Here is a 27,649-nt window from a genome sequence, read left to right as displayed (position 1 = left end):
CGCTTAATTAATTAATTAGGACAGAACGTCACTCGTGCGAATACAAAATATGTACATGGCGGAATTGAGCTCAGATGACTTTTGGATCAAAAATAAAGTTTTACAGTTACAATCATGTCAGAATGCATGCATCATTAAATCACACCTGAAAATAAATCAGCATTAATACAAAAACTTTATTCTCACAATATCAAAATTGACAGACCTACAGAGATTTTTAGGAAGGATTTTTTAGATTAAAAGGAATTGAGAGAAAACAACGGTGAATGTAATGACTCCTACTGGGAGTCATTACATTAATGGTATTTGTGATGGTGCTGAGCAGCAGCACTGGGTTAAATAGTGACTCACATGACAAATGACAGTTAAAAAGAAACGTAAGAGCAAAAACAGGGTGGGGAGATTGGTCATTTTGCATTTAATCCTGGCAGCAACAAATATTCAAAAATCAAAAACAAAAAACATATGCACTGAAGGAATTCCTCAAATGATAAAATTGTCAAACTTCCTACATCTGCAGGTTTTTGGAAAACAAAAGAGATTAACTCCTTCCAAATACTTTTAAAACTAAATGACAATGTTCATCATGAAAAAAAAATACTACAAGTGTGGTGGAGGTTAAGTCAAGGAAAGGAGGGAAAGTGTCGTATCTACAGAGAGTGAGAGAGGAGGACAGCAGATGGAAATGGAAGGAGGCTGAGGGCAGAAAGAAAATGACCATCTTATATAGCTGAAGAGAAGTGACAACAGTCATGGGCCCAGTGTCAACCTCACCCCTACACCTTTCACAGTGACTGCTCTGTCAGGCTTGGGCAGTACGGCAAAAATCCAGCTCTTCAAGCTGAAGCTGTATGGAGCTTCAGAGGGTTTGGCAGGGTTTCTGTCTAACTGCTGTGAGTTCAGACTGACAGAACCGTCCAGCAGCAGGATGGAGTGCGGCAGGTGTGAAATGGTACCGGAGGTTTCAACACAACATGGCTGTATGCTCAAAGACTTCACAGGAAATAGTCAGCTACTGGCTTCTTGGAGGGGATGCCCCTGGTCTCTTGAGGTGCTGCCTCGAATATGATGAACTCTCGCTGTAAATGCTCATCCAGCTCCAAGATGGCCGCCACGTTGCCACATCTGAATGTCCAGAGAGAGGCAAAAAACTGGTTACGATATTCAAATAATCGCAGGTAACAGAAAAGAAATTTGGAGGATGAAACAACACACCGCTCTTTTCCAAAGCAGATTTTCTCAAACTAGAGTCTGATGTAAAACTAGCCTTGTAATTGTATTAATGTTGGCCATTTCAGTGGTCGAAAATACCTGGACCTGCTGAGATATCAAACCAGGTAGTTCTCACAGCTCACATATTAAGTGTCCAAACGGGCAAATACACTACGTGTTGTTTATGAATGGATTGAGGAGAGGGTCAGTGTTGCAAGAATATAAGAACCATGTTGATGGGACATCCTGAGCCTTCATAGTGCAACATGAAAACAGTTATTAAAGAATAATAATCTGAATGACAAAATCTATTGTCTATCATGCTCTAAGTTTAAGAACTACAGTTCTGGAACAACAGTCCCACAATGCTTTGGGAGATGTAAACAGGAAGTGTAATGCTGCCATGGATTCAATGAGTTAGCTGTGGATTACAACTTGTTCCTGTTGTTTAAGCCTATATTTGTTTCCATTTTGACAAACCGGCACCATTAAAAGTATATCAATTAGCTAGTAGAAGTCCCTGTTTGCATTGTATCCACGGATGTAAAAGGTAACTGGATTACCGTAATACTGAAGAAAACTTAAACCCTGATGATTCTAAGGCCAGTTCTGGAGTTGCAAGCTAAGTCTTTTCTCTATGATTTCTAAGTGGATTAAGGACATTTAGTCAAGATAGTGATATCCTCAGGAAGAGTAAGTAACACTGAAATCTAAAAATGCGTAGCATGTATGGGATTCGATGGAGTTATAACTCCGAGTCCGATTTTTTTTATGCAAAGTGCAGCAATTGGGTACTCAAGGTTTTCAAGTACCTTAACTGCCTCTGTGAGCTGTGCATCGTAACTGCAGCTCCAGCTGTTGACCATGCTGTTAAAAGCAGGCCAGATCAGCAGCCAAACTACAATACCTAACTACTTGTTTTTGCCTTCCGCTCTCTCGTGCACCCTGAGAAGGCGCCTTACACAGAACCTCTGCCCTGAATTTAAGTCACTTCTTTATGTGATAATATGCAGTGTCTTGCGAGGCTTTATTTTTTGAGGAATGTTTACACATTGGCTGATAGGATTAATGTCATAACCTAAAACTAAACCAACATAGCCCGACTGACTGGTTGATTCATTACAACCTATGCCACTATGTAAATAAGGCATTTCTGAGAATAATTCATGCTCTGAATCAGGCTGATCGCTGCTAGTGAACAGACCGACTCAGCGCTTCGAGCTTGGACCACACATGGTGGGTGGAAAATAAGTTCCCTAATGCCATTCAAAAAGGATAGAACGGTGTTGTACAAAGAGGGTCACTGATTACCATTAGACCCCCACACACGTATTTGACCACTACTCAAGCGCATAACACACATTAAACAGTGACTACTTGAGCTTTACTGTAACCATCTACCTGTAGCAGTAGTTGGGTGCTGACCACACAGTAAGCACTGTCTCGTTGAAGTGCCACTTGTAGCCCTCCATGACCAGCTGGTGTGCTCGGCAGATCATGTGGATGTCATTGGCAGCGTTGAACTGGGCGACCACATCACTTCCAAACAAGTATCCAGCACCTCTGGGACTCACTCCCCACCCTGTGGTGTCTTCGAGCAGGGAGACAAAAATCCGTCAGGTGAAGATCTGATTTTAAAAGGCATCATCAGGATTAGGGGTTGACTTTTAGAAAACTTTTGCTACTCAAATTAATGTTTAAAGCACATTTGAAGGATGTGGTCTGATGTAAAGCATAACAGAAAAAACAGTTCACTGCACTGAAAATCAGTTAGCCATATTGTGATTTACATAGATATTTCCATTTTTTTTAAATTAATTTTGTGATATGGTTCTCCACCGTATCACCCAGTTCCACCATACAGTTTACCTAACATACTAGAAATTAATGACAGGAACGTCACCTTGATTTTTTTTTTTTCCCTTTTGAAAAGGGCTACCATCTGGCTACCAACAACCGAAAGAACTTAAACACTGGTGGAAAAACCTGCTCAGTGCATCTTGTGCCGTTTGTGCTTCCTTGTGTGTAGTATGTTTAAATCTGAAAACAAACATACGTGTTTGCAGAACCATGGCCATTAAAAATTCTGGATTCTGATTGGCTCAAGGGTGTGGAGTAACTTTTAGTAACTGGACAGCTTAACCGGACAGCTATGACGACTGGAGAGTTCGGAGCTAGGCTTATCTGTGTAACCACCACCACCAACCAAAAAAGGACAAATAGCTTCTCAATGAGGACCACACAAATGTAATTTTATATGTATAATCATATTTTTGAGATTCTGGCAGTCCAAATCAACCAATGGTAGGAAGAGGAAAAGAGGATTTAAATGAGGACCTCAATGATATTAGCCATGGTGAAGCTGGTAGCCGGAGTCCAAGGGACAGCTTCAGGGGACAGGAGAGAAGACCAGAGACGAAATGTGACCAAATCCACACAGAAAATTAAGAGATACAAAGAACTCACAGGTAAGAGTGATGGAGTGGGAGAGAGACAATGGCGGTACAACGGGTCTGTGACACGAGGAGAGAAGCAGTCTTTGTATGTGAAAGAGAGCGCTATGCACCGTTTTAAAATTATGTAGCAGAGTGCTTTGCTATTTCATGCTCTTGAGATTAACAGCTATAGGTGAAATGTCTATTTCCTGGTTTTAAAATTTTTCAGAATCACAAAACTGCTGGCCGACCCTTGTGAACCCCTTCCTTTTTAGCTGGATGTTGCCTAGCAAAGCATTTGACATAGTGTTACTGTGATCTTAAAAGGCAGTTCACAACAGTCTACAGCCAGAGTCAATAGCTTTATATAAAAATGAAAGTATACACTTTGTTCTGCCAATATTGTTTTCACCCAGTGTTGATTAAGCTGCTTTATGGGGGCATCTCTTTCAACAATGTAAAGTTTCAGGGTCAAACAAAAGAGGCAAGAAAGTGCATGTGTGAGAAAGAGAGACACAGAACCATCTCAAATTGCATAACTGAAGACCCAAAATGAAAAAATGAATAAAATGTCTAATTTCTGTCTGCTGAAGCACAGGTTAGTTGAAGACTCATAACTTTCAGTGGACATCAGACCTGCCACCTGTCCCATTGTCCAAATGCTGAAGGTTTTTCCACACAATCCACATTTTGCGTTGTCTTTTCAAAGCCCTGGCATACAGTATATTGTATAAGTGTAGCCCACGAAGTAGAATGCATGACACTCCACACAAGACAATGTAGCTTTTTACCCTGGTCTGTTACACCTGTGACCATCATACCCAAGTGATCATTTGTCTGCCTGATATAATATATACACAGGTTATATGTAAAACTGACATTCATTAAATTTAATTGAAATATCTATGCAAGTATTTTCCATGACTTCCAAAAACCTTTCAGGATTTCACATTTATACAAAAGTTCTCCAGGCCTAGAAAATGCAATTTAGAAAGTCCATGACTTTTCCAGGTTTTGCACGACCGTACTTGTGTATATCAAACTACAATTCCACCACTGCTGCCAGTTTGCCCTCCATCATGTCAAAAACTGTTTCCTTGAACATAAATAAGCATGAGTTGATGATGCAGTGTTTAAAATGCCCGAGAGACTCCTGTATACCTTCAGGGTCGGACCATAGGAGGTCACACATGGGTCCATCGTGGGGCACCTCCTGTTTTCTGTCAATGGTCCGAATCTGGTCCAGAGTCTGGATGGAGGGAGACAAGCCACCGTGTACACAGAAGATCTGAAGGACAGAAAGAGGAATGTAACAAATCAAATGATGGACCAGATATAACAATACATCAGTGACTGTCAAGTTACTCAACCAGATATTAGAGCAGCGACACCTCTAAGAAAAAAATTTGCATGTCATTGAATTTGGTGCATTAATTTCCATTTTCATCAAAGTCACAAAGAGTACTGGACAATGCATCTCACCTTGCCATCAATGATAGCAGACAGGGACAGGTAGTCAAAGATCTCGGTGCAGTATCTCCAGACAGTGACTGAGCCGTACTTGCGGAGGCACTCGTCGTAGAAGCCGTAGACCTGGGTGATTTGCCGGGACTCGTGGTTTCCTCGGATCAAGGTTATCCTGTCTGGATAACGCACCTTAGGAGCACAGCAGAGGCAAAAATGTGAGGATGCCTCGTGCATTTCCTTAAATGCATGTGCAGAAATTAAATTCCATGACAACCCCGAAAAGATGAATGAAATCTGCATTTGCAGGTAACACACGGGGCTCCTGTTAAGTGGCAAAAAACAAGTGGGACAAATCCTATTCGTGGAGCTCTATCCAGACCAACGTTAATAGAATTTAATTCAGATATTCATTGCTCTCTTCTGATCTGTTTACTAAATGCACACTTGTTCCACGTATGCCAACCCAGAGGTGGTTGGTGCAGATCAGCAGTGGACATGGACTAAAATTCTCGTGTACCTTCAGAGCTAGCAAAAGAAGGAAAGTCTCCACACTGTAGAATCCTCTGTCCACAAAGTCGCCCATGAAGAGATAATTTGTCTCTGGGACATCTCCGCCAACCTGCAAGGTGGAAAGATTATTAACAAGCAGTTTAACCATCCGATAATATAGAATTTACGTAAAAAACACATCAATGTAATGAATAACCTCACCACCATTCTCAGTGGGATTCAACTTGTATCAAACTTGACCAAGCAACAGTTTGTAAGGAGTTCTGCCTTACAACAGAGTCTATCGGACAACCACTGCATGTCCCTACAAATCCCCACAATGCAATGAGATCGGTCTATACCTTATTTCAAATAGTCAAGTTACATGTTGGCACTCTACTAACTAAACTCATTAGAAAACCTTCCAAACTGGAAAAAAAAAAAACCCAAACAAAAATGACCCTCCTTTCCTTTTTGTTCATTATAATTTGAACACTGTAGAAATCTAGCATCCAGCACACAGGGTGAACAATGCTACATCAAATAGGCTATTAAAATTAGATGCAGCTATCAAAGACAAGTCCAACTGCAGTTAGTGTGTCTGCATTAAAATTGTGTTTTAAACTCTTTTTGGACCTGTATGGGTGTCTTTTAGGGTAGTGCTGACAGCTGCAGTGAAGTAAGGGAAAATATTCCACACACCATTATCATACTAGGAGAACAGGGGCTAGACTAAATACCAGATTTATCCGTTAGGCATCCAGCATGACCAACAAACTTTAGTCTGTATTGAGCAGTGTGTAACAGCAGATAGATACTTACTCTAAATAGCTCTTTCAAGTCATAGAACTGACCATGTATATCCCCACACACCTATGAGGAAAATTAGGAGAAACAAATTTAACACACTTATTTAACTTTATTTAAATTCTGAGCAAAGAATTTGTCAAAAAATGTTACTTACTGTGACAGGAGAGTCTACTCTCTGGACATTGCTTTCTTCAACCAGAATCTCTCTGAAAATACATACACATACATAATAAAATATGATTTCCTGAGTTTTTATTTAGTTCTACTAAAGTTTTGAAGGTTAGGACTGGCAAGCTGCATATGAAGTAAGTGTAGCTGGTAATTACTTTCAGTTATAGAGTAATTTGTGGACGTTCTGGTGACCTTAGCTACTTTCTGTAAAAGAGAGTTGCCAGTATTGCCCCACGCCACAGACACACCTCTATGAGCATCTCATTCAACTGACCCCATGGCAGCTGACACACATATGAATGAGCTTCTAACTTTCTTTCTGAGGGATCATTTTGCAAGTAAATATAGCCGAAATCACAGCACAGTTGTTGTTCTCAACTTATATGTATGGGGATTTTGTCAGATTTTGTCGACATCGTGGTTATAAAATCAGGATTTTAGTACTAGAGCAGCAGCTTTGAAATGGCGTGGAAGTGACTGCTGGTTAACATGTCGTCTTAATGGGCCACGTTTCAGTCACTCTTTCATGCTTGTTCCGTTGTCTGACAGCAGAAACAGAAAAGCAAGTAAATGAGGACAGCTTTATGTGAACTCTGCTGTATTAAGTAACTGCATATGTGAGCACAGAGAGAAGGAGAGAAGCAAACAGAAAAAAGGCTGAAAACGGCTGACACTTAGGGGAATGCAAATACAACATGATGATATTAAAAATATACTGATTAGTTATCAGGCAACATTTAGTTACTTCTCAAGAAGGCTTTAGGAACTTTCCATTGAAAGTAGTTGTTTACAGCGGTTACACAATGGTTTTCAACTATGCCCTCAATTTTTACATTGAATATACGCACACCAGTCATATGCTTTTTTTTTTAACCTAGTTTTGTTTAATTTCTGGTCTGTCTCTTCCATTTCAGTGCAGTATGACTGATGCCTGTCAGTGTGTTTATGTGTACATGTCCCTTCATCTCCTGTCATCTATCCACTGTCAGCTATGTAATAAATGCAAAATGTGGTCCCAAAATTTTTATTGAAGCATGTTGATCGTATTGTACTAATCTCAATAACAGCACACTATTAAGATTAGTGTGTGTGTTTTGCTACCTACATGAATGGATGTATCTAGCAGGACTCAAATGGTCTGATGAAACTGCTGTATATATTTAGCATCGCAAACAACGTTTTTTTGTGTGTCTGTATTATGAACCATTACCTGGCTTTGGCACACAGTGCTTTGACTTCATTTTCCTTAATGAGCTCACAGCGTCTGAGCTGCTCTATCTGTCGGTCCAGGTCACTGATGTCCCCCATTGTCACACACATAGGGAGAGCTGCTTACACACTATGGTCACACACTCCTCTTCTCACACACCAGGGCCACTAAACTACCAGGCTCTTTCTTCTCCAGGCAACGGCGCGGACAGTCACAACAGTCTCCCTTCCCCGGAATTATACACGGCTCTTCAACTCTTGTACTTCAGAGTCTTACTATGAGGATGCTCAGAATAAGGAACTGTAAAGAGAAAAAAATACAGTTATCAGCTAAGTGATGTAACAACGAACCTGAATAAACACCAAAACAACGCGACAACATTCACGTAACCAAAGAAACATGTTTAGGTAACATTTGTTGCTTAATAACTTCGACCTGAGTTTCCTCAAACTGGTTCCAAACTGGACGATTAGGATCATTTAATAAGAAACTCACATTATATTTTTCGTTTATTTACACTGAATACAGATGAAGAGTGTGCCAAACAAAACTGACGTTATTCGTCAAGGAATGTGGGGCCTATGGGCGTAGCTTAACGTTAAGCTAACCATTAGCACGTTAGCTTACATCTCAGCTAACGACGTCAACGAACTACTAAATTTTTGATAATTTAAGCCAACCATTTTGTTTGGGAAGTTGCCCTGAAGGTTACCGCTAATGTTTGCCAAGTGCTGCCGAACAACTATACATTATTAGCGTTACAATTAAATTAAGTGATGCATTTAGGTTAGTTGACGAAAGGCTGTGTTAGCTTGCAAACCACGGCTCTCGGAGCACCTGGCTAACTTGAACAGACGGCGTCAACACTGGTTAGCGCTTCTCGTCTAATTTCGTGAGCAAGCTAGCTAATGCTAGCGAGATATATCAAAACGATTCACACGCCGCTAAATCGATGAAACAAAAGTAAAAGTAATTACCGTTAAGTGAGTGGTAGCTGAACTTTGAGAAGAAACACGCATCGGCGTGTTTCATTCCGTGGATTGTGTGTTCTTTTCGCCGTTCACCGGCTCCTCTTCATTCCCCGGTCTTTGCCGGTACACTCGCTCCTGCCGTGCTCATGAACACTAACGACTTGGCTGTAACTTCCGGTGTAGGGAACGCGCATTGCACGGGAAACACGGGAAAACTTGGGACTCAAGAGAAATGATAAATGAAAGTCCGCGTCGCCGTTAAACATTTTGAAATGAAGAATTTTTTATATTCTTAGATTCAGGACTTTTTCAGTAGATGGGAGAGATGACATTTAAAGGGTTTTTTTAAGAAGGAAATTGAACTTTTTTATCTGGAACAAATATATCTGACACAAATTACTATTCAGTATTTGTATGTGTTTTAAAACATGTTTAGAGGATTTCTTTTATATCTAAAACGCAAGACAAATGGTAATTTGTAGGTGTTCAACCACATTATTCACCAAACTCAATCAGTTCACAAGAAAACTTGTGCTAAAGAAATAAGCTTATCAATTAGTCGATTAAACAGAAAATTATTCGGCAGTTTTAATAACTGATTAATCATTTGTCATTTTTCAAGCAAAAATACTATGTCCTGGTTTCAGTCTCTTAACTGTGGGGTTTGCTACTTTTCACCATCTTAAGTGATATTTTTGGGTTTTTGAGCCCGCAATCTGAAGTCGTCACCTTGCACTTCAGGTAACTGAAATGGGCATTTTTCATGATATTTCATGGACCAAATGATGAGATGATTAATCGAGAAAATAGCTTGCAAATTGACTGTAAAATACCAGTTATGACAGCCCTAATGAAAATACCTATCCTCAGTTTTATTTTAGAGCTAAATGCTTTTGAATGAAAATCTAAGGCATTTAGGTTGCAGACAGATAATATGTGCTGGACTCGAGTGACTCATTAACACTAACATTGTAAAACACTATAGCTAAAGTGCATACACCATGCCAGGTAGTTTCAAATGACCAGGAGACTAAATTACAGTACAGTCAAAGTATTCTCTTCTATGACTTTATAATAAAAGACCTCATTTTATAATGCACTTCAAAATGTATTTATATAGTTTTATTTACAAGACAATGATATTCATTTTAATGCTTTGTCTGTGCCTTAAAAAAAAAAAAAATCAATTATGCAATAATAGCTAATGTAGTTAAATCAACAGTAAACCTCAAAATATTTAAATTATGTAAAAATCTGTTCAAAATAGCACATGCTCATAACAGTATCATCAAATTGTAAAAGTTCTGACGATTCAATAGCAGCTGGAACATATAAAATGTCGGTGGTTAAAAATTTCAGTAGGAATGTGCACAATGTTTGAGAAAATGATGTGTATATGGACAAAGTATATCAGGACACGAAAACTGCGCTGGCTCTTACTTGATTATTATCGTAATAATTACTACTATTAGTAAATCAAATTTTAAACCAAGTTTACCTGCAATACTTTGAGAAAGCACGAAAACTGAGATTTATGTTGCAAAAAAAGGGGAAAAACTTGAGCAAAACATGAGCAAAATAGTGCACAACTAAGGCAAAATGCCCTGGTGATGTTAACAGTCATAACAGGCATACCTAAAACATGTTCCTATTGTTGTGGATCTTTTGCTATTACACCTTTTCACTGACTTCAAGTTTCATATAATTAGCATTAGCAATAGCACAAAGATAGAGTAGGTGTAATTTTTGAAAATGAGAAGATTTATATTTTTATGATTTTTGTCCTGTCATTCAGAAACATTTTAGTTCAAGGAACTTCAGAGCTGTCAAGAGTCCAATGTGGGAACTAGTGTTCTTTCTTTCTTTAGAATTAAATCAGCTGTGAAACATAGTTAAATATTCAGACGATGCCATTTGATCCAAAGTGCATCCATACATCAGCCCAGTTGATTAAAGCTATTGAGTATTCAATACCATGACGACTAGATACTATATGAACCAGGAGTCAACATAGTTAGAAGAAATTCATGTTAAACCGTAAGAAGTCGTTCAATTTAATTGAATTTAAAGCTGGAACATTGTTGCTTAATTACAAGCAAAAGGCATTTGCCATTTTCTCCCTTTGGTCTCAACATGTCAACTTTGTAAGGTGACAACATGTGAGTGTTGTTTTTACGTCCTGATCTCTGCTGCCCCAAATAGTCCAAAGAATTGATTCCTACATATTTAAAATTAGTTGAGTCGAGAGCCTTTTACTTTACTTTGAGCCAGTAGCAGATTGGCTCCTTATCTTTCCAAAAGAGCTTTTCATTTGCCAGTTTGCTAAACACGAGCTTCACCATGTTAAAGGCGACATCGTCCTCTCTTCCACATTTTACTGGGACTTTTTGTATTGTCCAGCGGACACTCAGCAATATGACAGTAACTGTTGATGTGACTGGCTTCCAACAGTCCCAGTAAACTGTACACAAGTTTAAGTCAATGTGAATGCCTCAAACCAGAAAAGAAAAGCTCGATTAGGCTTGGTTTCCTATGTTTTCTTCTTCTTTGCTTCTTTTTTCTTTCTTTCTGAATACTTTCCATCAAAGTTTCCTTCAAAATACAACTGTAGTCTGTGCTGGGCTAAATTAGAGACTGAGTGTTACCGATACTGTCTTCCAGTACTGTTTGTAGAATGTATTAAGTGCTTTATTTCCTACATTGAACGCCTCAGTCATACTACAGTAACAGGTATCTGTAATGTACCCACATTTTTAAATTTTGCCTGCCTTTATCCTTGACTGACTACATATTCAAAACGACTCCATGCAGGATTTAATGGTACTTAACTTGACCCTCTGTGCATTTTCTACACACCGGTGAGCTGTTCCATTCACATTTAACGTGGATCCATTCAGATCATTTGGAGCATAGTGGCTGTCCTCATAGTGCTTCCTGAACTCTATCAAAGATCTCAAGACTTATGCACACAGTATTTACAGTAGTGGCAGTATTGGGCGCAGCATGAAAATGCAAACAAATGCAGCTGCGTTACAAATGAATTTAACAAACAGAAGCACATCTTGGCTCTACAATGTGTAGCCCACAGGTATGACTGTTTACTAAAAGTGTGCACACTCATGCACTGACAGGACTTTCAGTGTTTCCTGAAACAGATATTTTACCCTGCCCCTGGTAGCAGATGTGGGATGCTGTATGATGAATGCGGCATGCCGTGTTCATGGGGTGAGGTAAGCTAATATTCAGGGAACTGAAAGTTTCCTGTTAAAGTCTCGGCTCATTAAGCTGTCTGTTATTTCTGAGAGGAGCTGCTGTGATTGGCATTATTGAAGCGTCCCATAGACCTATCTGCTGCTTAGAGCAATGTTTTATCATTAACAATGAAATTTAACAGAACCATCGGGCATACTGGGAAAAACCTCTGTGGGCTGGTGGACCGGTGGGCCACAACAAGGACTCTGCATTACTTTTCGTTGAGTCAGTATTATGTTGGAGTAACGTCAGCATTTTTCATTTCACCTAAAAAAAAAAAAAAACCTTAAATGGAGCGCACCCACATCTTGTTGAGAAATCCTGCTGGTCAGTGTGTGGGCTGGGTCACAGGTAACAGAAGTATCTGTGGACAGGGAAAGCAGCAAGTCCAGCCAGAGCTATGCCCAGACTGTCCCCTACACTGGCAGCAGCCATGGCAAACTCTCTCTGTCGGTCTTCAGTCTGCGGGCGAAAAGAGAGAAGTCAGGATGGTCACTACAGGTGTGGTAATTTCTCAATTCTAAGATTCATCGCGATGCGGACCTCTGCATCCATACAGTGACAGAACACATTAAGGAGTTTGCAGCCTACACAAAATTATAGCCTACTAATGTCGACTGTTGATTTTCCAACCTCGGCTGGACAATCAAGTTGTAAAGTCACGTCGTCATTTTGCAGCATCGCTCTGTTGAATTGAATTGTGGGCAAATGTTAGGCTAAGGTTACTTTTACTTTCACGTTTACGCTTTTTTTTTTTTACATAGGGCAGGGTGAGGCAGACATCAGCCGCAAGCGATAAAAAAAACGCACCCAGTATTTTGAAAGCGGACATCTGGGCACATTTCGGATTTTATGAACTTACTGGGAAGCATGAAATGGACAAGATGTACACTGTGTGTAAAATCTGCCAGACAAAAATTGAAAACTTTGGTAATCCAACAAATTTGAGGAACCACGTTAACGTTATTCACCCTGAGCTAACGTCTGCAACCATAACAAATACAGCCCAGCTCATCAGCCAAGAATTAAGGAGGCGCTGTCAACTTGCCACAAATATAGGTAGCCTAGGCCTATACAATTAATTCTGGTTTACAATTTAATTTAATTTAATGGGCATTTATGTTCATATTTTGATATTACTTTCTTTTATGAAGAAGCAGCACAAAAAGATACCCTATCTACACTATATACACTACTCTATATAAACTCTACTCTACTGAGCATTTTGATGCTTTTTTGTCTACAGCCATGCTAGCAGCTTTGGGAGGCTGTACTTTTCCATAGAGGTGCTTTGAGCAAAAAAGCTAATGTCATCCTGCTAATAGGTTCACAATGACAGTCCTAACATGCTGATGTTTACCAGGTAATATTTACTATGTTCACTGTCTTTAGTTTAGAGTATTAGCGTGCCAACATTTGCTGGACTGCACTAAACACAAATTACAGCTCAGGCTGACAGGAATGTCATTAGTTTTGTAAATGTTTTGTCATAAGCCAAAGTATTGGACAAATTGAAATTTTCATCTGATGATGGTGCTACATAAGGTAAGGGATCACCAAAGGGATTACAGTTCAGCCCAGCTGCTTTTCATGACACATGGAGACCCCAAATGACAGAAAGTTGACCTGACCTCCTTGCTGATGAAGTAGAAGGTGTTGACATACGCAGCTCCACCCAGTAGACCCTCATAGAGGACAATAGCCAACACCAGCCAGGCACTAGGCAGGAACTGGTAACGCACTGCAGATAGAAGCAAAGCTGCATTCACCACCTGTGGAGGTCAGAGAGGAGGGCAGATGGAAAAACACAGAGCCTGGCAATCAGCACTTTCATACAAGACACAAACTAACTGCACTGAAAAACAGATGGGTCAGCAGGAATGCGACACCTTATCAAATGCAGCTCTTTGGCAAACAATCTGAAAACCACGCTTTGTAGCTCATTTTTGTAATACAGATTTGGCAATTTCAAGCATATTTTCTACTGCTCTCTGTACCTATTACTATTTAAAGTGAGTAATCAATATTCTGTTTTAAAGCTGGTGCATATTGGACATTTTCCACTGAGTGTCAGTCGGGACACAATACTGAATTCTTTTTTATTAACAACTTGGTGATGAGGATAGGTGCGTGGTTCTATAGAAACAAAATAAAATGGAAATACAAAGGGGAAATCAGCATGCAGGACTAACTAAAAAGAGACTTGCAATAATTATAATTCCAAATAATGATAACACATTTAGCAGAAATAGTTAAGGTGATAACAATAATATAACAAATGGGGTAAATCTAGAGATCCTCAGTGAGTATCAGACTCTTCAATCACTAAACATTACCCAGAGGAGCTGTATGTTTGAACGAAAATGCACGTATCAGTTGAACCATGGACTTTACCCCTCCAGCTCACTTGTACAAAGTCTGTGTAATGTGCTATTTAGCCATTGTGTGGATTCAGAAGGTAATCGTCCGGAGAATCCACAGCGAGCGAGTGTGTGTATGTTGATGACATTTCTATCTTGCCTCCTCCATGCTCCACCCAGGCGCCACCTCTTGCCTAAACCAGACGGAATATTGTCCGGGTGGTGTGAACACGTCTCACACGGACAATCTCCGGTCTCCAACCAATGTACTATATAAAATGAAATATCAATACACATGATAAAAGATGAGAGAGAGAGACACTAGACTCACCGTCGGTCAAGAGGCATGAGAATAAGTCTGTTTGCTCAGCGCAATACTCTTGGTTGTGTGTCAGATTAAAAAAGAGTAACAATATCTACACAGGTACAAAATAAACACTCTAAAGGCGAATGAAACATGTTATTTTCTGATGCCAATTTAAATGGTTTATTTCCATTTTAAGCATTATTCTGTTATTGCTACTCATTTGCTCTAAGTATTTAGTTTGCTTTTGTTGATAAAATCAACTAAGTGGCAGCAGATATACGCTGGACCAGAAACAGACAGTGGCTCTGAGATGTGTATTCTCAGTGCAATGCCTAAGACACATTCTCCACCAAAATACCAACAACTCTCTTTGTGCTGCCTGATTTGAATGAACCGCCCACCTGTTTGCGCCTCTCCTCCCACCTGTGAACCGTGTGCTCTGTGCTTGGCACCAAAATACCACGCAGACAGGCACAGAGAATTTCAGGCTCAGAAAAATACCAAACAGTTGGAGCGCTGCATGAGCTGGTCGTTCCGCTCCCACGGAAATGTGGCCCGAGTCCTCAAACTGAATAGATCAACTGTCAGTGAATGAATCAGTAGCTTTTAGCAGCGGAGCTCCTCACTGGTGCCTGGGGGCGCTGTTGCCAGCACATGATACACAGTATGGTACTTCCTGATCATAAGCTTATTATGATCAGGGACAGCGAAAGCCACAGAAACGATCATGACGTGATAACTGTGTTGCAAATAGGTGGCTGCTGAGCTATTAACCGTATGAACAGTGCTTGTTCAGGCCTAGTTTTGTACTGAACTGAACGTAACAGTTTGAATCAGCAACATACAGAACTACAGACCGTCAGGATTAGCGCTGAATGTCGGGGATGGTTTGAACAGTGTTGTGTTCACTTGCTGTTGTACATAACGAAGTACATTTGAATGATGATGGAAATGCTTAGCTTAGAAAAAAGGGAAAAAAACTACATTGTCAGCAACAATGTAGCAAAGTGATTAGTAATTTCTACCTCTAAGCCTTAGCCTTGCCAACTGCTCACTAGAGGTATTAATCAAGCCAGCCAATAGGTGGCGCAGTGTTCTGCAGCTAATCAGCCATGTGATATCATCATGACAGTGGGAATCAGGTAATACAATTATTATACAACTACTATAAGAACTACTATAAAACTACTATAAACCTATTATAAGAACTACAACAGAACAAAAAATTCTGAACTTCCCATTCCCATAGTCCTATGTTATTGTTTGTACACACTGACTGCACACACTTTTGGTCTATTATGTTTCAAACATATATAATGTACTTTTACTTAATAAACTGTAGGTAATTACTGCACCTATCAAGCTCCTATCTTTTACTTTTTTAATATTTAACCTTTACTCAACCTCAGGAAAATAATTTTAAGTTGTGTGATCTAAACCGTAATTTAGTTGCCATGTGTAGTAATTAAAGGAATATCCAACTAAAAAATACTAGCAGTGAACATTTTGGAAATATGATCATTTTAGGAAAATGTAATCCAGACATCCTCACGTTTTGATGAAAACATAATGGTTGAAGGGGAAAAAAAAAAAAAAAAAAATCTCTTCTCTATATCTCACCTGTAGCAAAGAGAGAGCCCACAGTTTCCTGATCTTCACACAGCACAGGGAGGATCGAGACACCAACACACCAAACTGGTACAGTGTCTGGTACCTGAGTACACACACAAATAATAACAAGACTGAAGTCTACATCCTTAGACAATTTGAATAAAGTAATTCCTTCACAATATTATTCCAGTGAGGTTAACTGACCAGCGATACTGCTCTGCATGGGACAGGAAAAAGTTTGGGAAATACAGGAGTTCCATCTGGAGGAGGAAACATCTGCATTATTTCAGTTTCAATATATTCACCTGAAATACCAGCAGTGTTTTTGAAATGTTTAAATGGGCTCTAAATACAGGAAAATTACAAATCTCGAAACTCCATACAGCCTAAAGCAGAAGGTTTTAACAACATGCAGTAAGATGAACGTGATGCCAGATAGCACCAGAGAACTTACCAACCCCTGGTTGATGAAGTACTCAGCAAAGTAGACCAGTCCGAGGGGAAACACAAACTTCAGCAAGCCCTGTTCATAAGAATCAAGAGGAACAGTCGTGTAACCACACAAATACTTGATTACTCAAGCCTGACGTATAATGAAGAGTACACTTACTTTGATGACATGTAGTTTCTCTATGAATGTGAGAGGTCCAGTGCTTCTGTCCTCTGTTACATTCAGGGGGAAGAGAAAATGGTCTGTGTAGTTATTCAGAAGTTATTCAACAGCAGTGCTTTAGTATTACAGTTCATTCACAGAAACAGTGTGGCGCTGTGGGACAGGAAATCAGCAATCTCCTCTAAATTACAAATTACAAATGGGTGGCTTCATTGTGGTATCAGTGTCACATTAATTCAGACACTGCTGGTTCACCCTATTTTACAAGAGAAAACTTTGCTGGTGGTCTGGTCACATCATAGTCCATATATAATTCATTAAGACCCAAAGAGGTCCAGAGGTGGAGGCGGGATGTGGTTAGCCTAGCTGAGCATAAAGGCTGGAAGCAGGGGAGCACTGCTAGTTTAAATCTGTCTGAAGCTAAAACAGTACTCCTACCGACACTGCTCAAGAGGCTGCATTTTTTTCTTCAACCTGTGCATAAAGAGAAATGTAAAAATGACAGTTTGTGGTTTTAGGGGGGGTTATTTGGTGGAGCTTTTTACTGACAAGGTCACTGCCCCTGGCTACCAAGGAATAGTTTCAGCACATAATTTGTCATCTTCATATCTCTGTTTGTGTACAGATAACACAAATGAGACACAACGTGTTAATTAGTGAGCTGTAGAGATGTTGGTTGCTGTGTATCTGAACTTTGGATAGAGCCGGGTTAGCTATATCTCACTGCTTCCAGTCTTAATCTTCTTCTTTATCTTTATATCTAGGCCAGTAATGTCCTGAGTCCAGCTCCGTACTGACCACAGACATGAAGCTGATATCAATATTCTCATCTCACTCTAGGAAATAGAGCAAATAAGTATATCTTCAAAACTGCAAGTTATTTTTACGAGCCGAAAAGCAAAGTTTGAACCAAAATTTTCTCACCCCCTTTATATGGAAAAATGACACGGGTTCTCATCATTAGCTGATTATGGTCTTCCAAATGAATCCATTGCACATTAGCAAGTATTATAAAAAATTTGGTGTTAGATTAGCCTATTCAGCAACCAACAAATCTGCTTTTCCTGGATTTGGTCGCTGTATTTTTTTATGTTAAAATATTTTCAATGTTACTTACTTATAATTCTTAATGCGTGATGAGTTTGTGACACGTACCTGGGGTTGATTTCTCCAGCCCCTCTTCTTCTGAACCATCCATCAGCCCCTGTCTCTCCTCTGAGCCCACAGCTGTATATTCTGTCTCCATGCTCTTCCACTGAGGTAAGGAAGGTGGAGGAACCAGCAGGAAGAAATAGCTGGTGATGGATGGTAAGGAGTAGAGCAACATGTTGGTATAAGAAAAGAAATAAGAACCAGGAAATATAACTGTAGATATAATATATATAAACCAGGAGTAATAACTTTAGTGATGCACTGACTCTGCATCTAGCACCAACATCAGGCAAAATACTTGGTTTATTGTTTATGACCTGCAAAACTATATGCCTCAGCTGTACTTTAAATCCATAACAAGCCATACTACGAATATGGTTACTAGTTTCCATGGTGTACCCCCAAGAAATTGTTGGCAGAGGGAGAAGCAGAGGAAGTCAACCATCCAGATCCTGATACGACTCATCTCATCACCAATTTGGTTAGTAGATGATGGTCTAAACTATAGCCATATTGCACAGTGTAAATGCCATTTAATTGGCATTTACAGTGTGAAATAGTACCTCTGCTCTTTTTCCCTAAAGGTTAATGCTTTATTTCAAAAGCCTTTATACATTTTTCCTGACGTTCATGGGGCTAGTCTCTATTTCAGGTGAGGTGGCCCACGTCTATAGAAATACAGTGTAAACAACACCTAACCAGCGCAAACTGGCAATGTGCTCAGTGAGTTATATATTATTATATATTAATCCTAATCAGATCTTTAATGTCCGGGGAACAAAGTTGGAAGATCCCGATGACAAAGAAGATTTCATATTAAAATTGTTCCGTAAATTGTTTCTACATGCCTTTAAACATTAACTAAAGTTTGGTTGTATTGTGGATGGTAAAAATTATTCCTGGCAGGTTTATACATTTAACATTACAGTCCTTAGAAGGTGAGACTAAAGGGAAATGAATAACGTTGATTAGTTAAGACAAGAAACACAGAATTTTCTTGTCTTTCTGCTTCCATTCTTACCTAATCAACATAGCAAATGGGACCACCAGCATAATGAGAAGTGTAATTTGGGGTGACAGGCCAGCTTGGGTGAGGCCTGAATAGAGGAAGGCTCCAGCAACACCAGCGCCACCAGTACCTGAGCCCCAACCTCCTAGTACATCCCTGAGGCAGGCACAAAACCAAGGTTCACAATCATTAGACACATCATTCTATATTTAATAAACAATAGTTACAAAAACACCAACAAGAGAAATACACATACGTGCACACACGTGGTTTGTTAGGTCATTAGCAGGTTCTTGACATCATTGCTGACAAGTTTCAAGTTTTCCAAAGGTTTAAGTTCACGATAGAGAGAATCAACTGTGGTTATGTTATTGTGAAATGGTGCTGCCGTTGCAAGGAGGGACTGTTTTGAAGCCTCCTCCTTGAAGGTGCATTCAATTAAGCTCTAACATCAGGGATTTCAAGCGCCAAAAACAAATTTACTGGCACAATTTGGAAATCAGGGATGTCAGATTTTCCTCAAAGTTTCGAAATAGGAAGTATTTTTAAAATAGCCGCGGCTCACAGACTATGGAAGCCCATTTCTGACAGGGAACGAAAGAAATGGATGAAAAGTCAGGAATAATAAAAATAAAAACTCTTACATTAAGTCAAAATGATAGGATAGTAAGTCAGAATTGTTAGATACTGAGTCAAACTGATAAAATACACTCATTTAAATGTATGTTATCTAATCTATTAACCTTTTTTTCCCCCTTTTTCTGGCAGAAATAGGCTTCCATACAACCACAACTCGAAGCAATTAAAAAACTTTGCCTGGAAAGCAGGACAAAAAGTGAAAACATAATTAATGCAGAGCATTTACAATTTGTAGTAATGGGGGAAAACATGTACAAATGCTGGATGTCCTTTGATTATGTTCTCAGTTTTGAAATGGTTCCTATTTAATACATATTGTATAATGTCCCACTGTTCAAGCCCCTTTCTATTCAAATTTTGTCATCTGCTTAAGTTCATGGAAAAATGGAAAAAGATGAAGTGTTTACCTAGTGAAGAAGACCGTGAGAGAAAGAAAGGACAGTTCTCCCAGTCCTGAGCTGATACTGGCAAAGATCACTCCTACAATCACAGTGGCAGACAAGCAAACTAAGTGACTGAAATTGGGAAGGACAGAGATGCTTTTAGAGTTCTCATGAATTAGTAGATGAGTAAATGATGGATGAATAAATCCTCCCTTCATGCAGGTTTCACTGTTCAGCTTTTGTTGAAACTATGTCAAAGATGCATTGATCCACCTATATGATCATTTTGGAGGATGCAGTTTGTGGTGCGGTTGAACTGTATTGCATTATACAGAGAGGTATGTCTGTTATTTAGCCTACCCTCATTGATTTGAATGGGGTGGACGAAATAATAGGAACACCTGTGAACATAACGCAATGCAGTTCAACAGCACCACAGACTACAACCTCCAAAATGATCATATAGTTGGATCAACACTGTTTCAACAAAAGCTGAACACTGAAACCTTCATGAGGGGAGGATTTATTGTAGGACTGCTGTATTAGACGGCATCAGTTTTAGCTGGGTGTTCCTAATAAATTGACAACGGACTGTATATACCCCTTATAGACTGTTATAATAATTAGATCCAATCATGTTACTTCTCCTCTGCCCCTGTACTTTACAATTGCTCAGCAGGGGCTAATTTGTATTTTTAGTTTTTGGATTTGACCTGGTCTCTCAGAATCATGAGCATTTACTTACTGGTGATTTCAATTTAATACCTTACTGGTGACATCTTCATTTCTGATTCAGTAGTTTTGCTGTAGCCTGTTGCATTATCAAATTATTGCTGCTCAAATTCCATTATGAACAGTCTAATGTAAAACCTGTAATATCACTGTGACGTAAGTTCACTTTTACTATTTAACTGACGTAGTTGGAAGAAAGGTTTACAATGTAGTGAGCAGTCAATTGAGATTTCAGACACTTATTAATCATCGTCATTTTGTGTTATCACTGAAAGCTGTAGACTTGTACAACTGTAATTTTTTTCATCAATAACATGAATGCATTGCATTACATGCTATAGACACTTTTTTATTCTACTGTGGGGGTCTCTGAGGGCAATATATAGAGGATAAATGACACACTCAGAAATAAAAAAGTGAAAACTCTACAGGAAACAGAGTGAGATTTTGAACACAGTCCTTTTGGTTGTTAATACTGTTTGTACATTGTGAGCATTGTTATTAGAGTGTGTAAGTAGAGCCTCTAGAAACCAGAGTCAAATTCCTTGTATGCACAAACATACTTGGCCAATAAAGCTGATTCTGATTCTGATTATAGGGGCCTTAGGTTGACACCATCTGTTTTACCTCCTTTGAAGGTCTCAAACTCGTAAGAGATTTACCTCGGGGCTATATAGATAGCCCATAGGCTATCTATATAGTGGGAGGAACAGGGTTTTAAACATGGGCGTATAACTAATTTTCACCACGGGGCCTTGTATCGGATTTAATCGGCCTTGCCATACCAGGAGCCTGGGCTCACTGGGTCACTGGGACCTGCAGGGTCCATGTCCTCAATGAGACTGAGCACAAGGTGATGTGATACACATTTCTGCCAACAGCAGAGGTGTGTGCCCTGTCATGTTAGACATGATGACAATATTGACTGGAGATGTTGTGATGCTGTCCTTTTGTGAACAGCATCACAATGTGGTGAGGAGGAGGACAAGGACCTCAGCATCAAGTCACTCTGTTTCCCGCAATATGGTGTAATAAAAAATGTCTGTCCTGTAACTGAATGCTTAGTTAATCTAATTAGACTAGAAGTCTAACGAGAAGTCTTTTGATACACACCGTTTTCAAAGAGTATCAACGAAAAAAATATGAAAATATATGACTCTGAACATCAGTTTACTGATCCGGCAAAAAAGCATGGTGATAAATATTTTTAGCAGGGGGTCATGATAAAACTAAAATGGTTTCAAATTTCTGTGGAATAACCGCAGCTGCTGCCATTGAGATAAGATGACAGGAAATGAGACCGAATCAAAAGTTTTAAACTGCAGCTAATCCATCATCTGAATTCTTGACGAGAGTCAGTTCCATCAACAATGATAAAAGCTACCACTGATATGAGAAACAGATCTTTAAAAATGTGGTTTTACCAAGAATGCTGATCCAGACCGCTGAAGATAAAGACACAAGGATGAAACTTGTTGTCGCCATGATGGCACAGAACAACACTCGGATACTGGAATTAAAGAAAGAAATTAGGCACAAAATTTGTAATGTAGTAGTGTTTAGGGAGTACAAAAACAATAAACAACCATGTTTTTATTTGTAGATTAATATTAATGTCACTTAAAGTGACATTAAAAATAAACATCAAAGGTGTTATTCAAAAAATAAAAAAAATAAAATAGCCAGCACAAACAAATAGAGGGAGACAATGTTGCCTTTATTTAAAAATCACTTCTAAGATACATTCAATTAAACTCTACACTTCACACATTTTATTAAAGTAAAATCCCACCAGCAATGGTAAGGATTACGGCCACAGAACTACTGGAAGATACAAACATCTGGGCCACCAGTACTAAGGAAGTGTTGAGTTTAATGATGGTAGCTTAACAGTGATACAAAAAGAAGCCAAGTAGAAGCAACTGAAAACTAATACTGAATGTAAACAGTATTTTTGTATTTAGTATTTTTTTGCCATCCCTAGAGTCGTACCGTCAGCGTGGCTAAAAATGAAATGTCTGCAAGGCTAGATAAAGCAACACATGAAGCAACTGAGATAAAAGACATTTACAGTTAGGTACATAAGTATTTGACACAATTTTTGTAATTTTTTCTCTGTACACCACCACGATGGATTTGAAACAAAGCCATCAAGATGTGATTGAAGTGTAGACTTTCAGCTTTAATTCAAGGGGTTTAACAAAAATATCGAATCAACCGTGAAGGGGCCATACAGCCATTTTTATACATAGTCCCTCATTTTCAGAGGCTCAAAAGTAATTGGACAGTTGACAACTGAAGCAGATAAAAGTGCTGGAGTTGATTCCAAGTGTTGAATTTACATTTGGTAGCTGTTCATGGGAACTCTACATATGTAGCCCAAAGTCGTGTCTGTGCAAATGAAGGACGCCTTCATTAGGCTGAAAAAACCAAACAAACTTATCAGACAGACGGCAGAAACTTTAGGAGCCGACAAATCAATAATTTGGTTAATTCTTAAACAGAAGGAACGCACTGGTGAGCTCAGTAACACCGAAATGCCTGGAAGACAGTAACGGCCTGACAAAGGCCTTTACGGCAGGCCTTCGCAGTAAAAGTCCTTTGGTTAAGGAAACCTCAAGAGAGGAAACTCAGCATTGAGTGATGTCCATGGGTTCCAGACTTCAGGAATTCACTGTGTGCAAAGGATTTTCACCCAAGTATTAAAAATAATCCTCATACTTAGGTAGTTACAGTTAGTTACTTAGTTTATTTAAATTGGTCTAATTACAGAGGCAACACTGCTAAAATTGTGTCACTTTCCAAATACTTATGGACCTTCCCGTAAATAATCAGCTTCTAATAGCTATAAATACTCATCTCAACACAATCAAATCCACCAATGGCCTTTATTTAAATCAAATGGTAGTCAGTTGTAATCAAAGCCCAAGATTTTCATGAACACGGTTAGAAGAAATAATCATGGTCTTACCCATAAGGTAGTTTGTGGATTACAAAAGGAGCAAACAGCTTGATGACAAGCGTTGGGAGGATGTCAGCTAACAGCACAGCCTGAGAAGAAAAGCATTAGAACTCTCATTCAGAGCTCAAACGATTGCTGATAAATCTTAGCCCTCAACAAAGTCTGAGATGCCCAAACCTGAGCTGGACAAAAGAACTAAATTTAGTCTGTACAGAATATGCTACTTGGTTTGCGTTTTTTTGTGTGTAAATGTAAGAAAATGTGAGCAAATTACAAATCAACATTTCGCCTCATAAAACCATGGGATTCATCAGTACAGAGAGCTGTAGGGAATTTCCTTTCTTGTGCTTTTATTGCTAGATGTATTGCCATATTAGTTTCAGTACCCGTTTCTTCATTTCAGTTTTTGCTTTTAAAAAAATAAAAAATAAAATTAAAACTCAGTTATCACTGCTAAATGACGGCCTAGGATGCCTGCCAAAGTATGCTCAACATATTTATTGTGTCGTCTTTCACAAAACCTCACCATGAGAAACTATTAATTCCTTTGTCAACATACAGACTGATTGAGGTTATTTAGCATTGTGTTGTGAATTTCCATTTACCGCAGCAGAGACAGGATTGCAGTCATAACGGCTACTGTTGCTACTGTTCCCACCTTGGAAATCCAAAGCCAATGTGTCTGGTGTCTACAATTAAAGAAAGAAATGGGTGAAAAGTGAATAATTTGATTAACAGCTTTATATCTAAACAGACTTTATATGTTAGAACCCTTAGCAATAACAATCACTGCTAATACAAAAAAATGTAAATACAAATTTGCCTTCTTACGGGTGCTGTGGCATTTTCCGACTCTTGTTTTTTGAGGATGTCATGAGCAGCGCTCAGCATTACCACATAGGCAAAGTTGTTGCACAGTCCGAGGAGCCTGAAGAAGTCATGAGAAGAAGGGATAGATAAAACAGAGTAAGCAGATTCAAATGTATCAATAACTGACCATTAAACCACCAACTGGGGCTTTTTCTTTGAGAAAACAGCAAAAGCAATATAAACATTATTTTAAATATGGCCTCACATCAAACTTTTTAATGTGTCTGTTTTAACATTTTCTTTACAAGATTTTTTTCCTCAATTAATTTTTTAAAAAATATACAATCTAAGTTTTGAAAATATATAAGAAAAAACATGTAAACAATCCCAACTTTCAATACTGGACAGCTTTTGTCACTAGATTCTACTAACCTACAGTATTTCTGTTGGTACTTGGAAGGTATTGGGTTTTGACACCCGACAATAGGACACAAAGAAGCTAATTCCATCCCTACTTTCCCTGCATGTAGCACTAATTCACAAAAAACTACAATATGTGCTCAGTAGGGCGCAGACCTCTGCCAAGGCCAAACAACATACACCAGACGTCAAAAGAAAATATTCTAATTCCTAGATGATCCGGTTCTGCCCCCCAAAAAATGGGTTCTTCCCTGGCCCATGCCCCATGCCTCCACCAAGTTGGGTGCAAATCGCTTCAGTAGTTTTTGTGTAAGCCTGCTGACAAATAAACAAACATACAGACAGATGCAGGTGATCACGTAACCTCTCGGCAGAGGTAATAAGTACTTGGTAGAGTCTTGTTGTAACCCCCTGGGGTAGCTCGTTTTCTTCCTGATTGCACCGGTTAGCTTTTAGTTACAAAGAAAGATAATTCCTTTTTTTTTTTCTCCTTGTGTTGCTGAATAGTTTGTTAATATTATTGATATTGAAGTCGAAAATGATCTGAAACTGTTTTGGGAAAAACAATTTTTTTTTAGATGTACCTCTTTCTTTGTTGAAGTTGTCAGGAGCTGCAAAGAGCCTTTCGTTTCTTAAATATTGCTAACATCACACAGAGGTTTCGGGCATGTGTGGACGTACCCCTGCTGACAGCGAGGCAACAATATGAGGAAGCTGTGGGCTTCGTCAGTTTAGTTTCACCATCAGCATTTCTTACACTTTATACATAATACAGCCTCACCTGTCACCTTCCTACATTACACCTTAAATGCAGGCGTGGAAATTGGTAGCATTAGCTGAGAGGGTGTTTAGGACACCTTGCTGTAGTTCGGCCCCTTCCCAAGTTCAGTCGGCGGTTTTGATAAGTAAACTTTCAGCTTGTTTAAAAAACTGAACACTCACCAAAATCCAGCCCAGTTCCGCCATTGTGTGCCACGACCTATAATTGATAGATAAACAAGACCTTTCGCGACTCACGTAACAATAATGTTTGTAATATGATATTGATTCGTCAAGTCAAAGAACCTGCTGAAAGATAACCGACCCACCATTAATGTCAGAGTGTTGAACAGGATCTGCGTTGACGCTAGCAGTCTGCTCCATATTTACAAATGAGCCCAGTCGGACCCAAACAGAACCGCACCACCTGACCAACAGTAAACGCTACTACAATAAACGCGACATCGTAAGCTAGATGCTAAATAGCTCAATGCGCTTCCACAAACAGACTGCGAGCTGTACTTTGAATGAACGTAGCTTATTTTTCTCATCAATTTTGTAAACTTTAACGAAGTCACATGAAATACGGTGTTTCATACAAATAAATTCCCTCGGAAACAAAACCCACCTTGAACGTTCCCCTTCGGTGTCGCGACTCGGGATACAAACTTATCTGTGAACGTTCACGTTTATCATTCTGATGCAAATTGCAGCGTTTTGTCGTATGAAAAATAAAAGGCTTTTCGTCTCATTTTTCGTGTCATCGTTGGCTTTGCAGCAGCCAGCTAAAAACAACTCCGGCCCAGTGTGCTGTGGTAAAAGGCACTTTCATGGTCTCCGCTTTCAGCAGTTCTATGTTCTATGTCATGGACGCAGCTGTGCCTAATTTTTTTTAAAGCCCCCTATTTAACATTTATGAGCACTATAAATACTTGGTTTAGAACAAATATAACTGAACATAAATAAAACACTAAAATGTGGTTGTAAGCAAGTACGAAGTTATTTTTAAGTGTTTATTAATGTATTTGATGACAATGATAACTCCTCTCATAAAGCATCTATAAGTGGTATGTAGACTGTTAAAATGCTTGACGAATAGATACAACGTAGTTGTTTTCATATATAATGACATGTCTGTGAGTTTTACACACATTAGTACACGTGATTTACACCCACCATTGACTGATTTCTGCAGTTAAAAATTGTTTTATAACACACTGTAATATACAGCTACATTACACTGCGCCATCAGGCTTCCATTAACCTTTTATACATAGTTACAGATGCTACATATGAGGAGTCATAATTGTTGAAAAAAATCCACGAATAAACGCTAAAAATGTATGATAAGAAAAATAATCAGAGCTTTCAAATGTCCTCATATTATCTTAAACTACAGTATAGCATGTCATAAATAATTTGACGGTCTCTATTCTGCTTATAAATGTTAAATTGGGGAGGCTAAAATAAATTCTCATGCAACAATATACAGGACTTCAAGAAAATAGTGTGAGTTGCAGATGGACCAAAAATTGATATACAATAATAATAATAATAATAATAATAATACAAAAAATGATAATTTCATATGGGTCAGGGCAGGTGGGAGAGCTCCAATACTTGGTCAGGTTTATATTCTGATATTTCACACTGGTAACTTTCCATTTAAATACTTAAATACATTTAAACTTTGCTCTAAACTATTTTCATAACACAAAAACTTACCACCAGGCACAATTATGGTTCAAAAGATGCTTTCAAAAGCTGTCTTTAAATGTGTAAAACAGAGAATTCTGCTGTTACTGTGGACCGGAATATTCTAGTCTACTTTAAACTCTGACAGTCCATCATATTTAAAGAGCTGATAGCATGTTC

The 27,649-nt window shown here is 38.9% G+C and overlaps 2 protein-coding genes across 4 annotated transcripts; both read right to left on the bottom strand.

The window, feature by feature from the left end:
* Window positions 1-156: 156 nt before the first annotated feature.
* On the bottom strand, window positions 157-8,980 carry LOC120785530 (serine/threonine-protein phosphatase 4 catalytic subunit B). The gene is made up of 9 exons (XM_040120325.1): window positions 8,772-8,980; window positions 7,795-8,094; window positions 6,568-6,619; window positions 6,426-6,476; window positions 5,632-5,733; window positions 5,130-5,303; window positions 4,809-4,935; window positions 2,614-2,803; window positions 157-1,125 (listed from the first exon to the last, which is right to left on the bottom strand). The coding sequence occupies exons 2-9, from the start codon at window positions 7,902-7,904 to the stop codon at window positions 996-998; spliced, it is 936 nt and encodes a 311-aa protein (XP_039976259.1). The 5' UTR covers window positions 7,905-8,094; window positions 8,772-8,980; the 3' UTR covers window positions 157-995.
* A 917-nt stretch (window positions 8,981-9,897) lies between these two features.
* cln3 (CLN3 lysosomal/endosomal transmembrane protein, battenin) lies at window positions 9,898-26,617 on the bottom strand. Of its 3 annotated transcripts, none has more exons than XM_040123872.1 (15): window positions 26,104-26,387; window positions 25,958-25,994; window positions 24,617-24,713; window positions 24,391-24,474; window positions 23,795-23,874; window positions 22,248-22,333; window positions 20,116-20,188; window positions 19,082-19,225; window positions 18,064-18,203; window positions 16,906-16,958; window positions 16,750-16,818; window positions 16,500-16,555; window positions 16,305-16,398; window positions 13,649-13,758; window positions 9,898-12,479 (listed from the first exon to the last, which is right to left on the bottom strand). In XM_040123872.1, exons 1-15 carry the CDS (start codon window positions 26,156-26,158, stop codon window positions 12,434-12,436), a joined length of 1,224 nt encoding a protein of 407 aa, XP_039979806.1. In that variant the 5' UTR covers window positions 26,159-26,387; the 3' UTR covers window positions 9,898-12,433. The 3 variants fall into 3 exon arrangements, with proteins under 3 accessions (XP_039979806.1, XP_039979807.1, XP_039979804.1); XM_040123870.1 differs by having other exon boundaries at window positions 9,900-12,479; window positions 13,649-13,789; XM_040123873.1 differs by lacking the exons at window positions 25,958-25,994; window positions 26,104-26,387 and adding an exon at window positions 26,403-26,617 and having other exon boundaries at window positions 9,899-12,479; window positions 13,649-13,789.
* Window positions 26,618-27,649: the final 1,032 nt, after the last annotated feature.

The sequence above is a fragment of the Xiphias gladius genome, chromosome 3, assembly GCF_016859285.1.
Source record: "Xiphias gladius isolate SHS-SW01 ecotype Sanya breed wild chromosome 3, ASM1685928v1, whole genome shotgun sequence".
Classification (NCBI taxonomy): Eukaryota; Metazoa; Chordata; class Actinopteri; order Istiophoriformes; family Xiphiidae; genus Xiphias; species Xiphias gladius.
This window is presented reverse-complemented; position numbering and strand designations above follow the sequence as displayed.

Bases quoted from the DNA above. Each gene is read 5' to 3' on its own strand.
- LOC120785530 (XM_040120325.1), bottom strand. From the start codon at position 7,904: ATGTGTGTGACAATGGGGGACATCAGTGACCTGGACCGACAGATAGAG. The intron at 6,620-7,794 runs GTAATGGTTCAT...ATGTATTTTCAG, and splicing joins GCACTGTGTGCCAAAGCCAG to AGAGATTCTGGTTGAAGAAA. The intron at 2,804-4,808 runs GTATACAGGAGT...CCCTGCTCGAAG, and splicing joins CCTATGGTCCGACCCTGAAG to ACACCACAGGGTGGGGAGTG.
- cln3 (XM_040123870.1), bottom strand. From the start codon at position 26,158: ATGGAGCAGACTGCTAGCGTCAACGCAGATCCTGTTCAACACTCTGAC. The intron at 18,204-19,081 runs GTAAGAATGGAA...ATCCATCACCAG, and splicing joins CCATTTGCTATGTTGATTAG to CTATTTCTTCCTGCTGGTTC. The intron at 16,959-18,063 runs GTACGTGTCACA...TGAATGTAACAG, and splicing joins GCTGGAGAAATCAACCCCAG to AGGACAGAAGCACTGGACCT.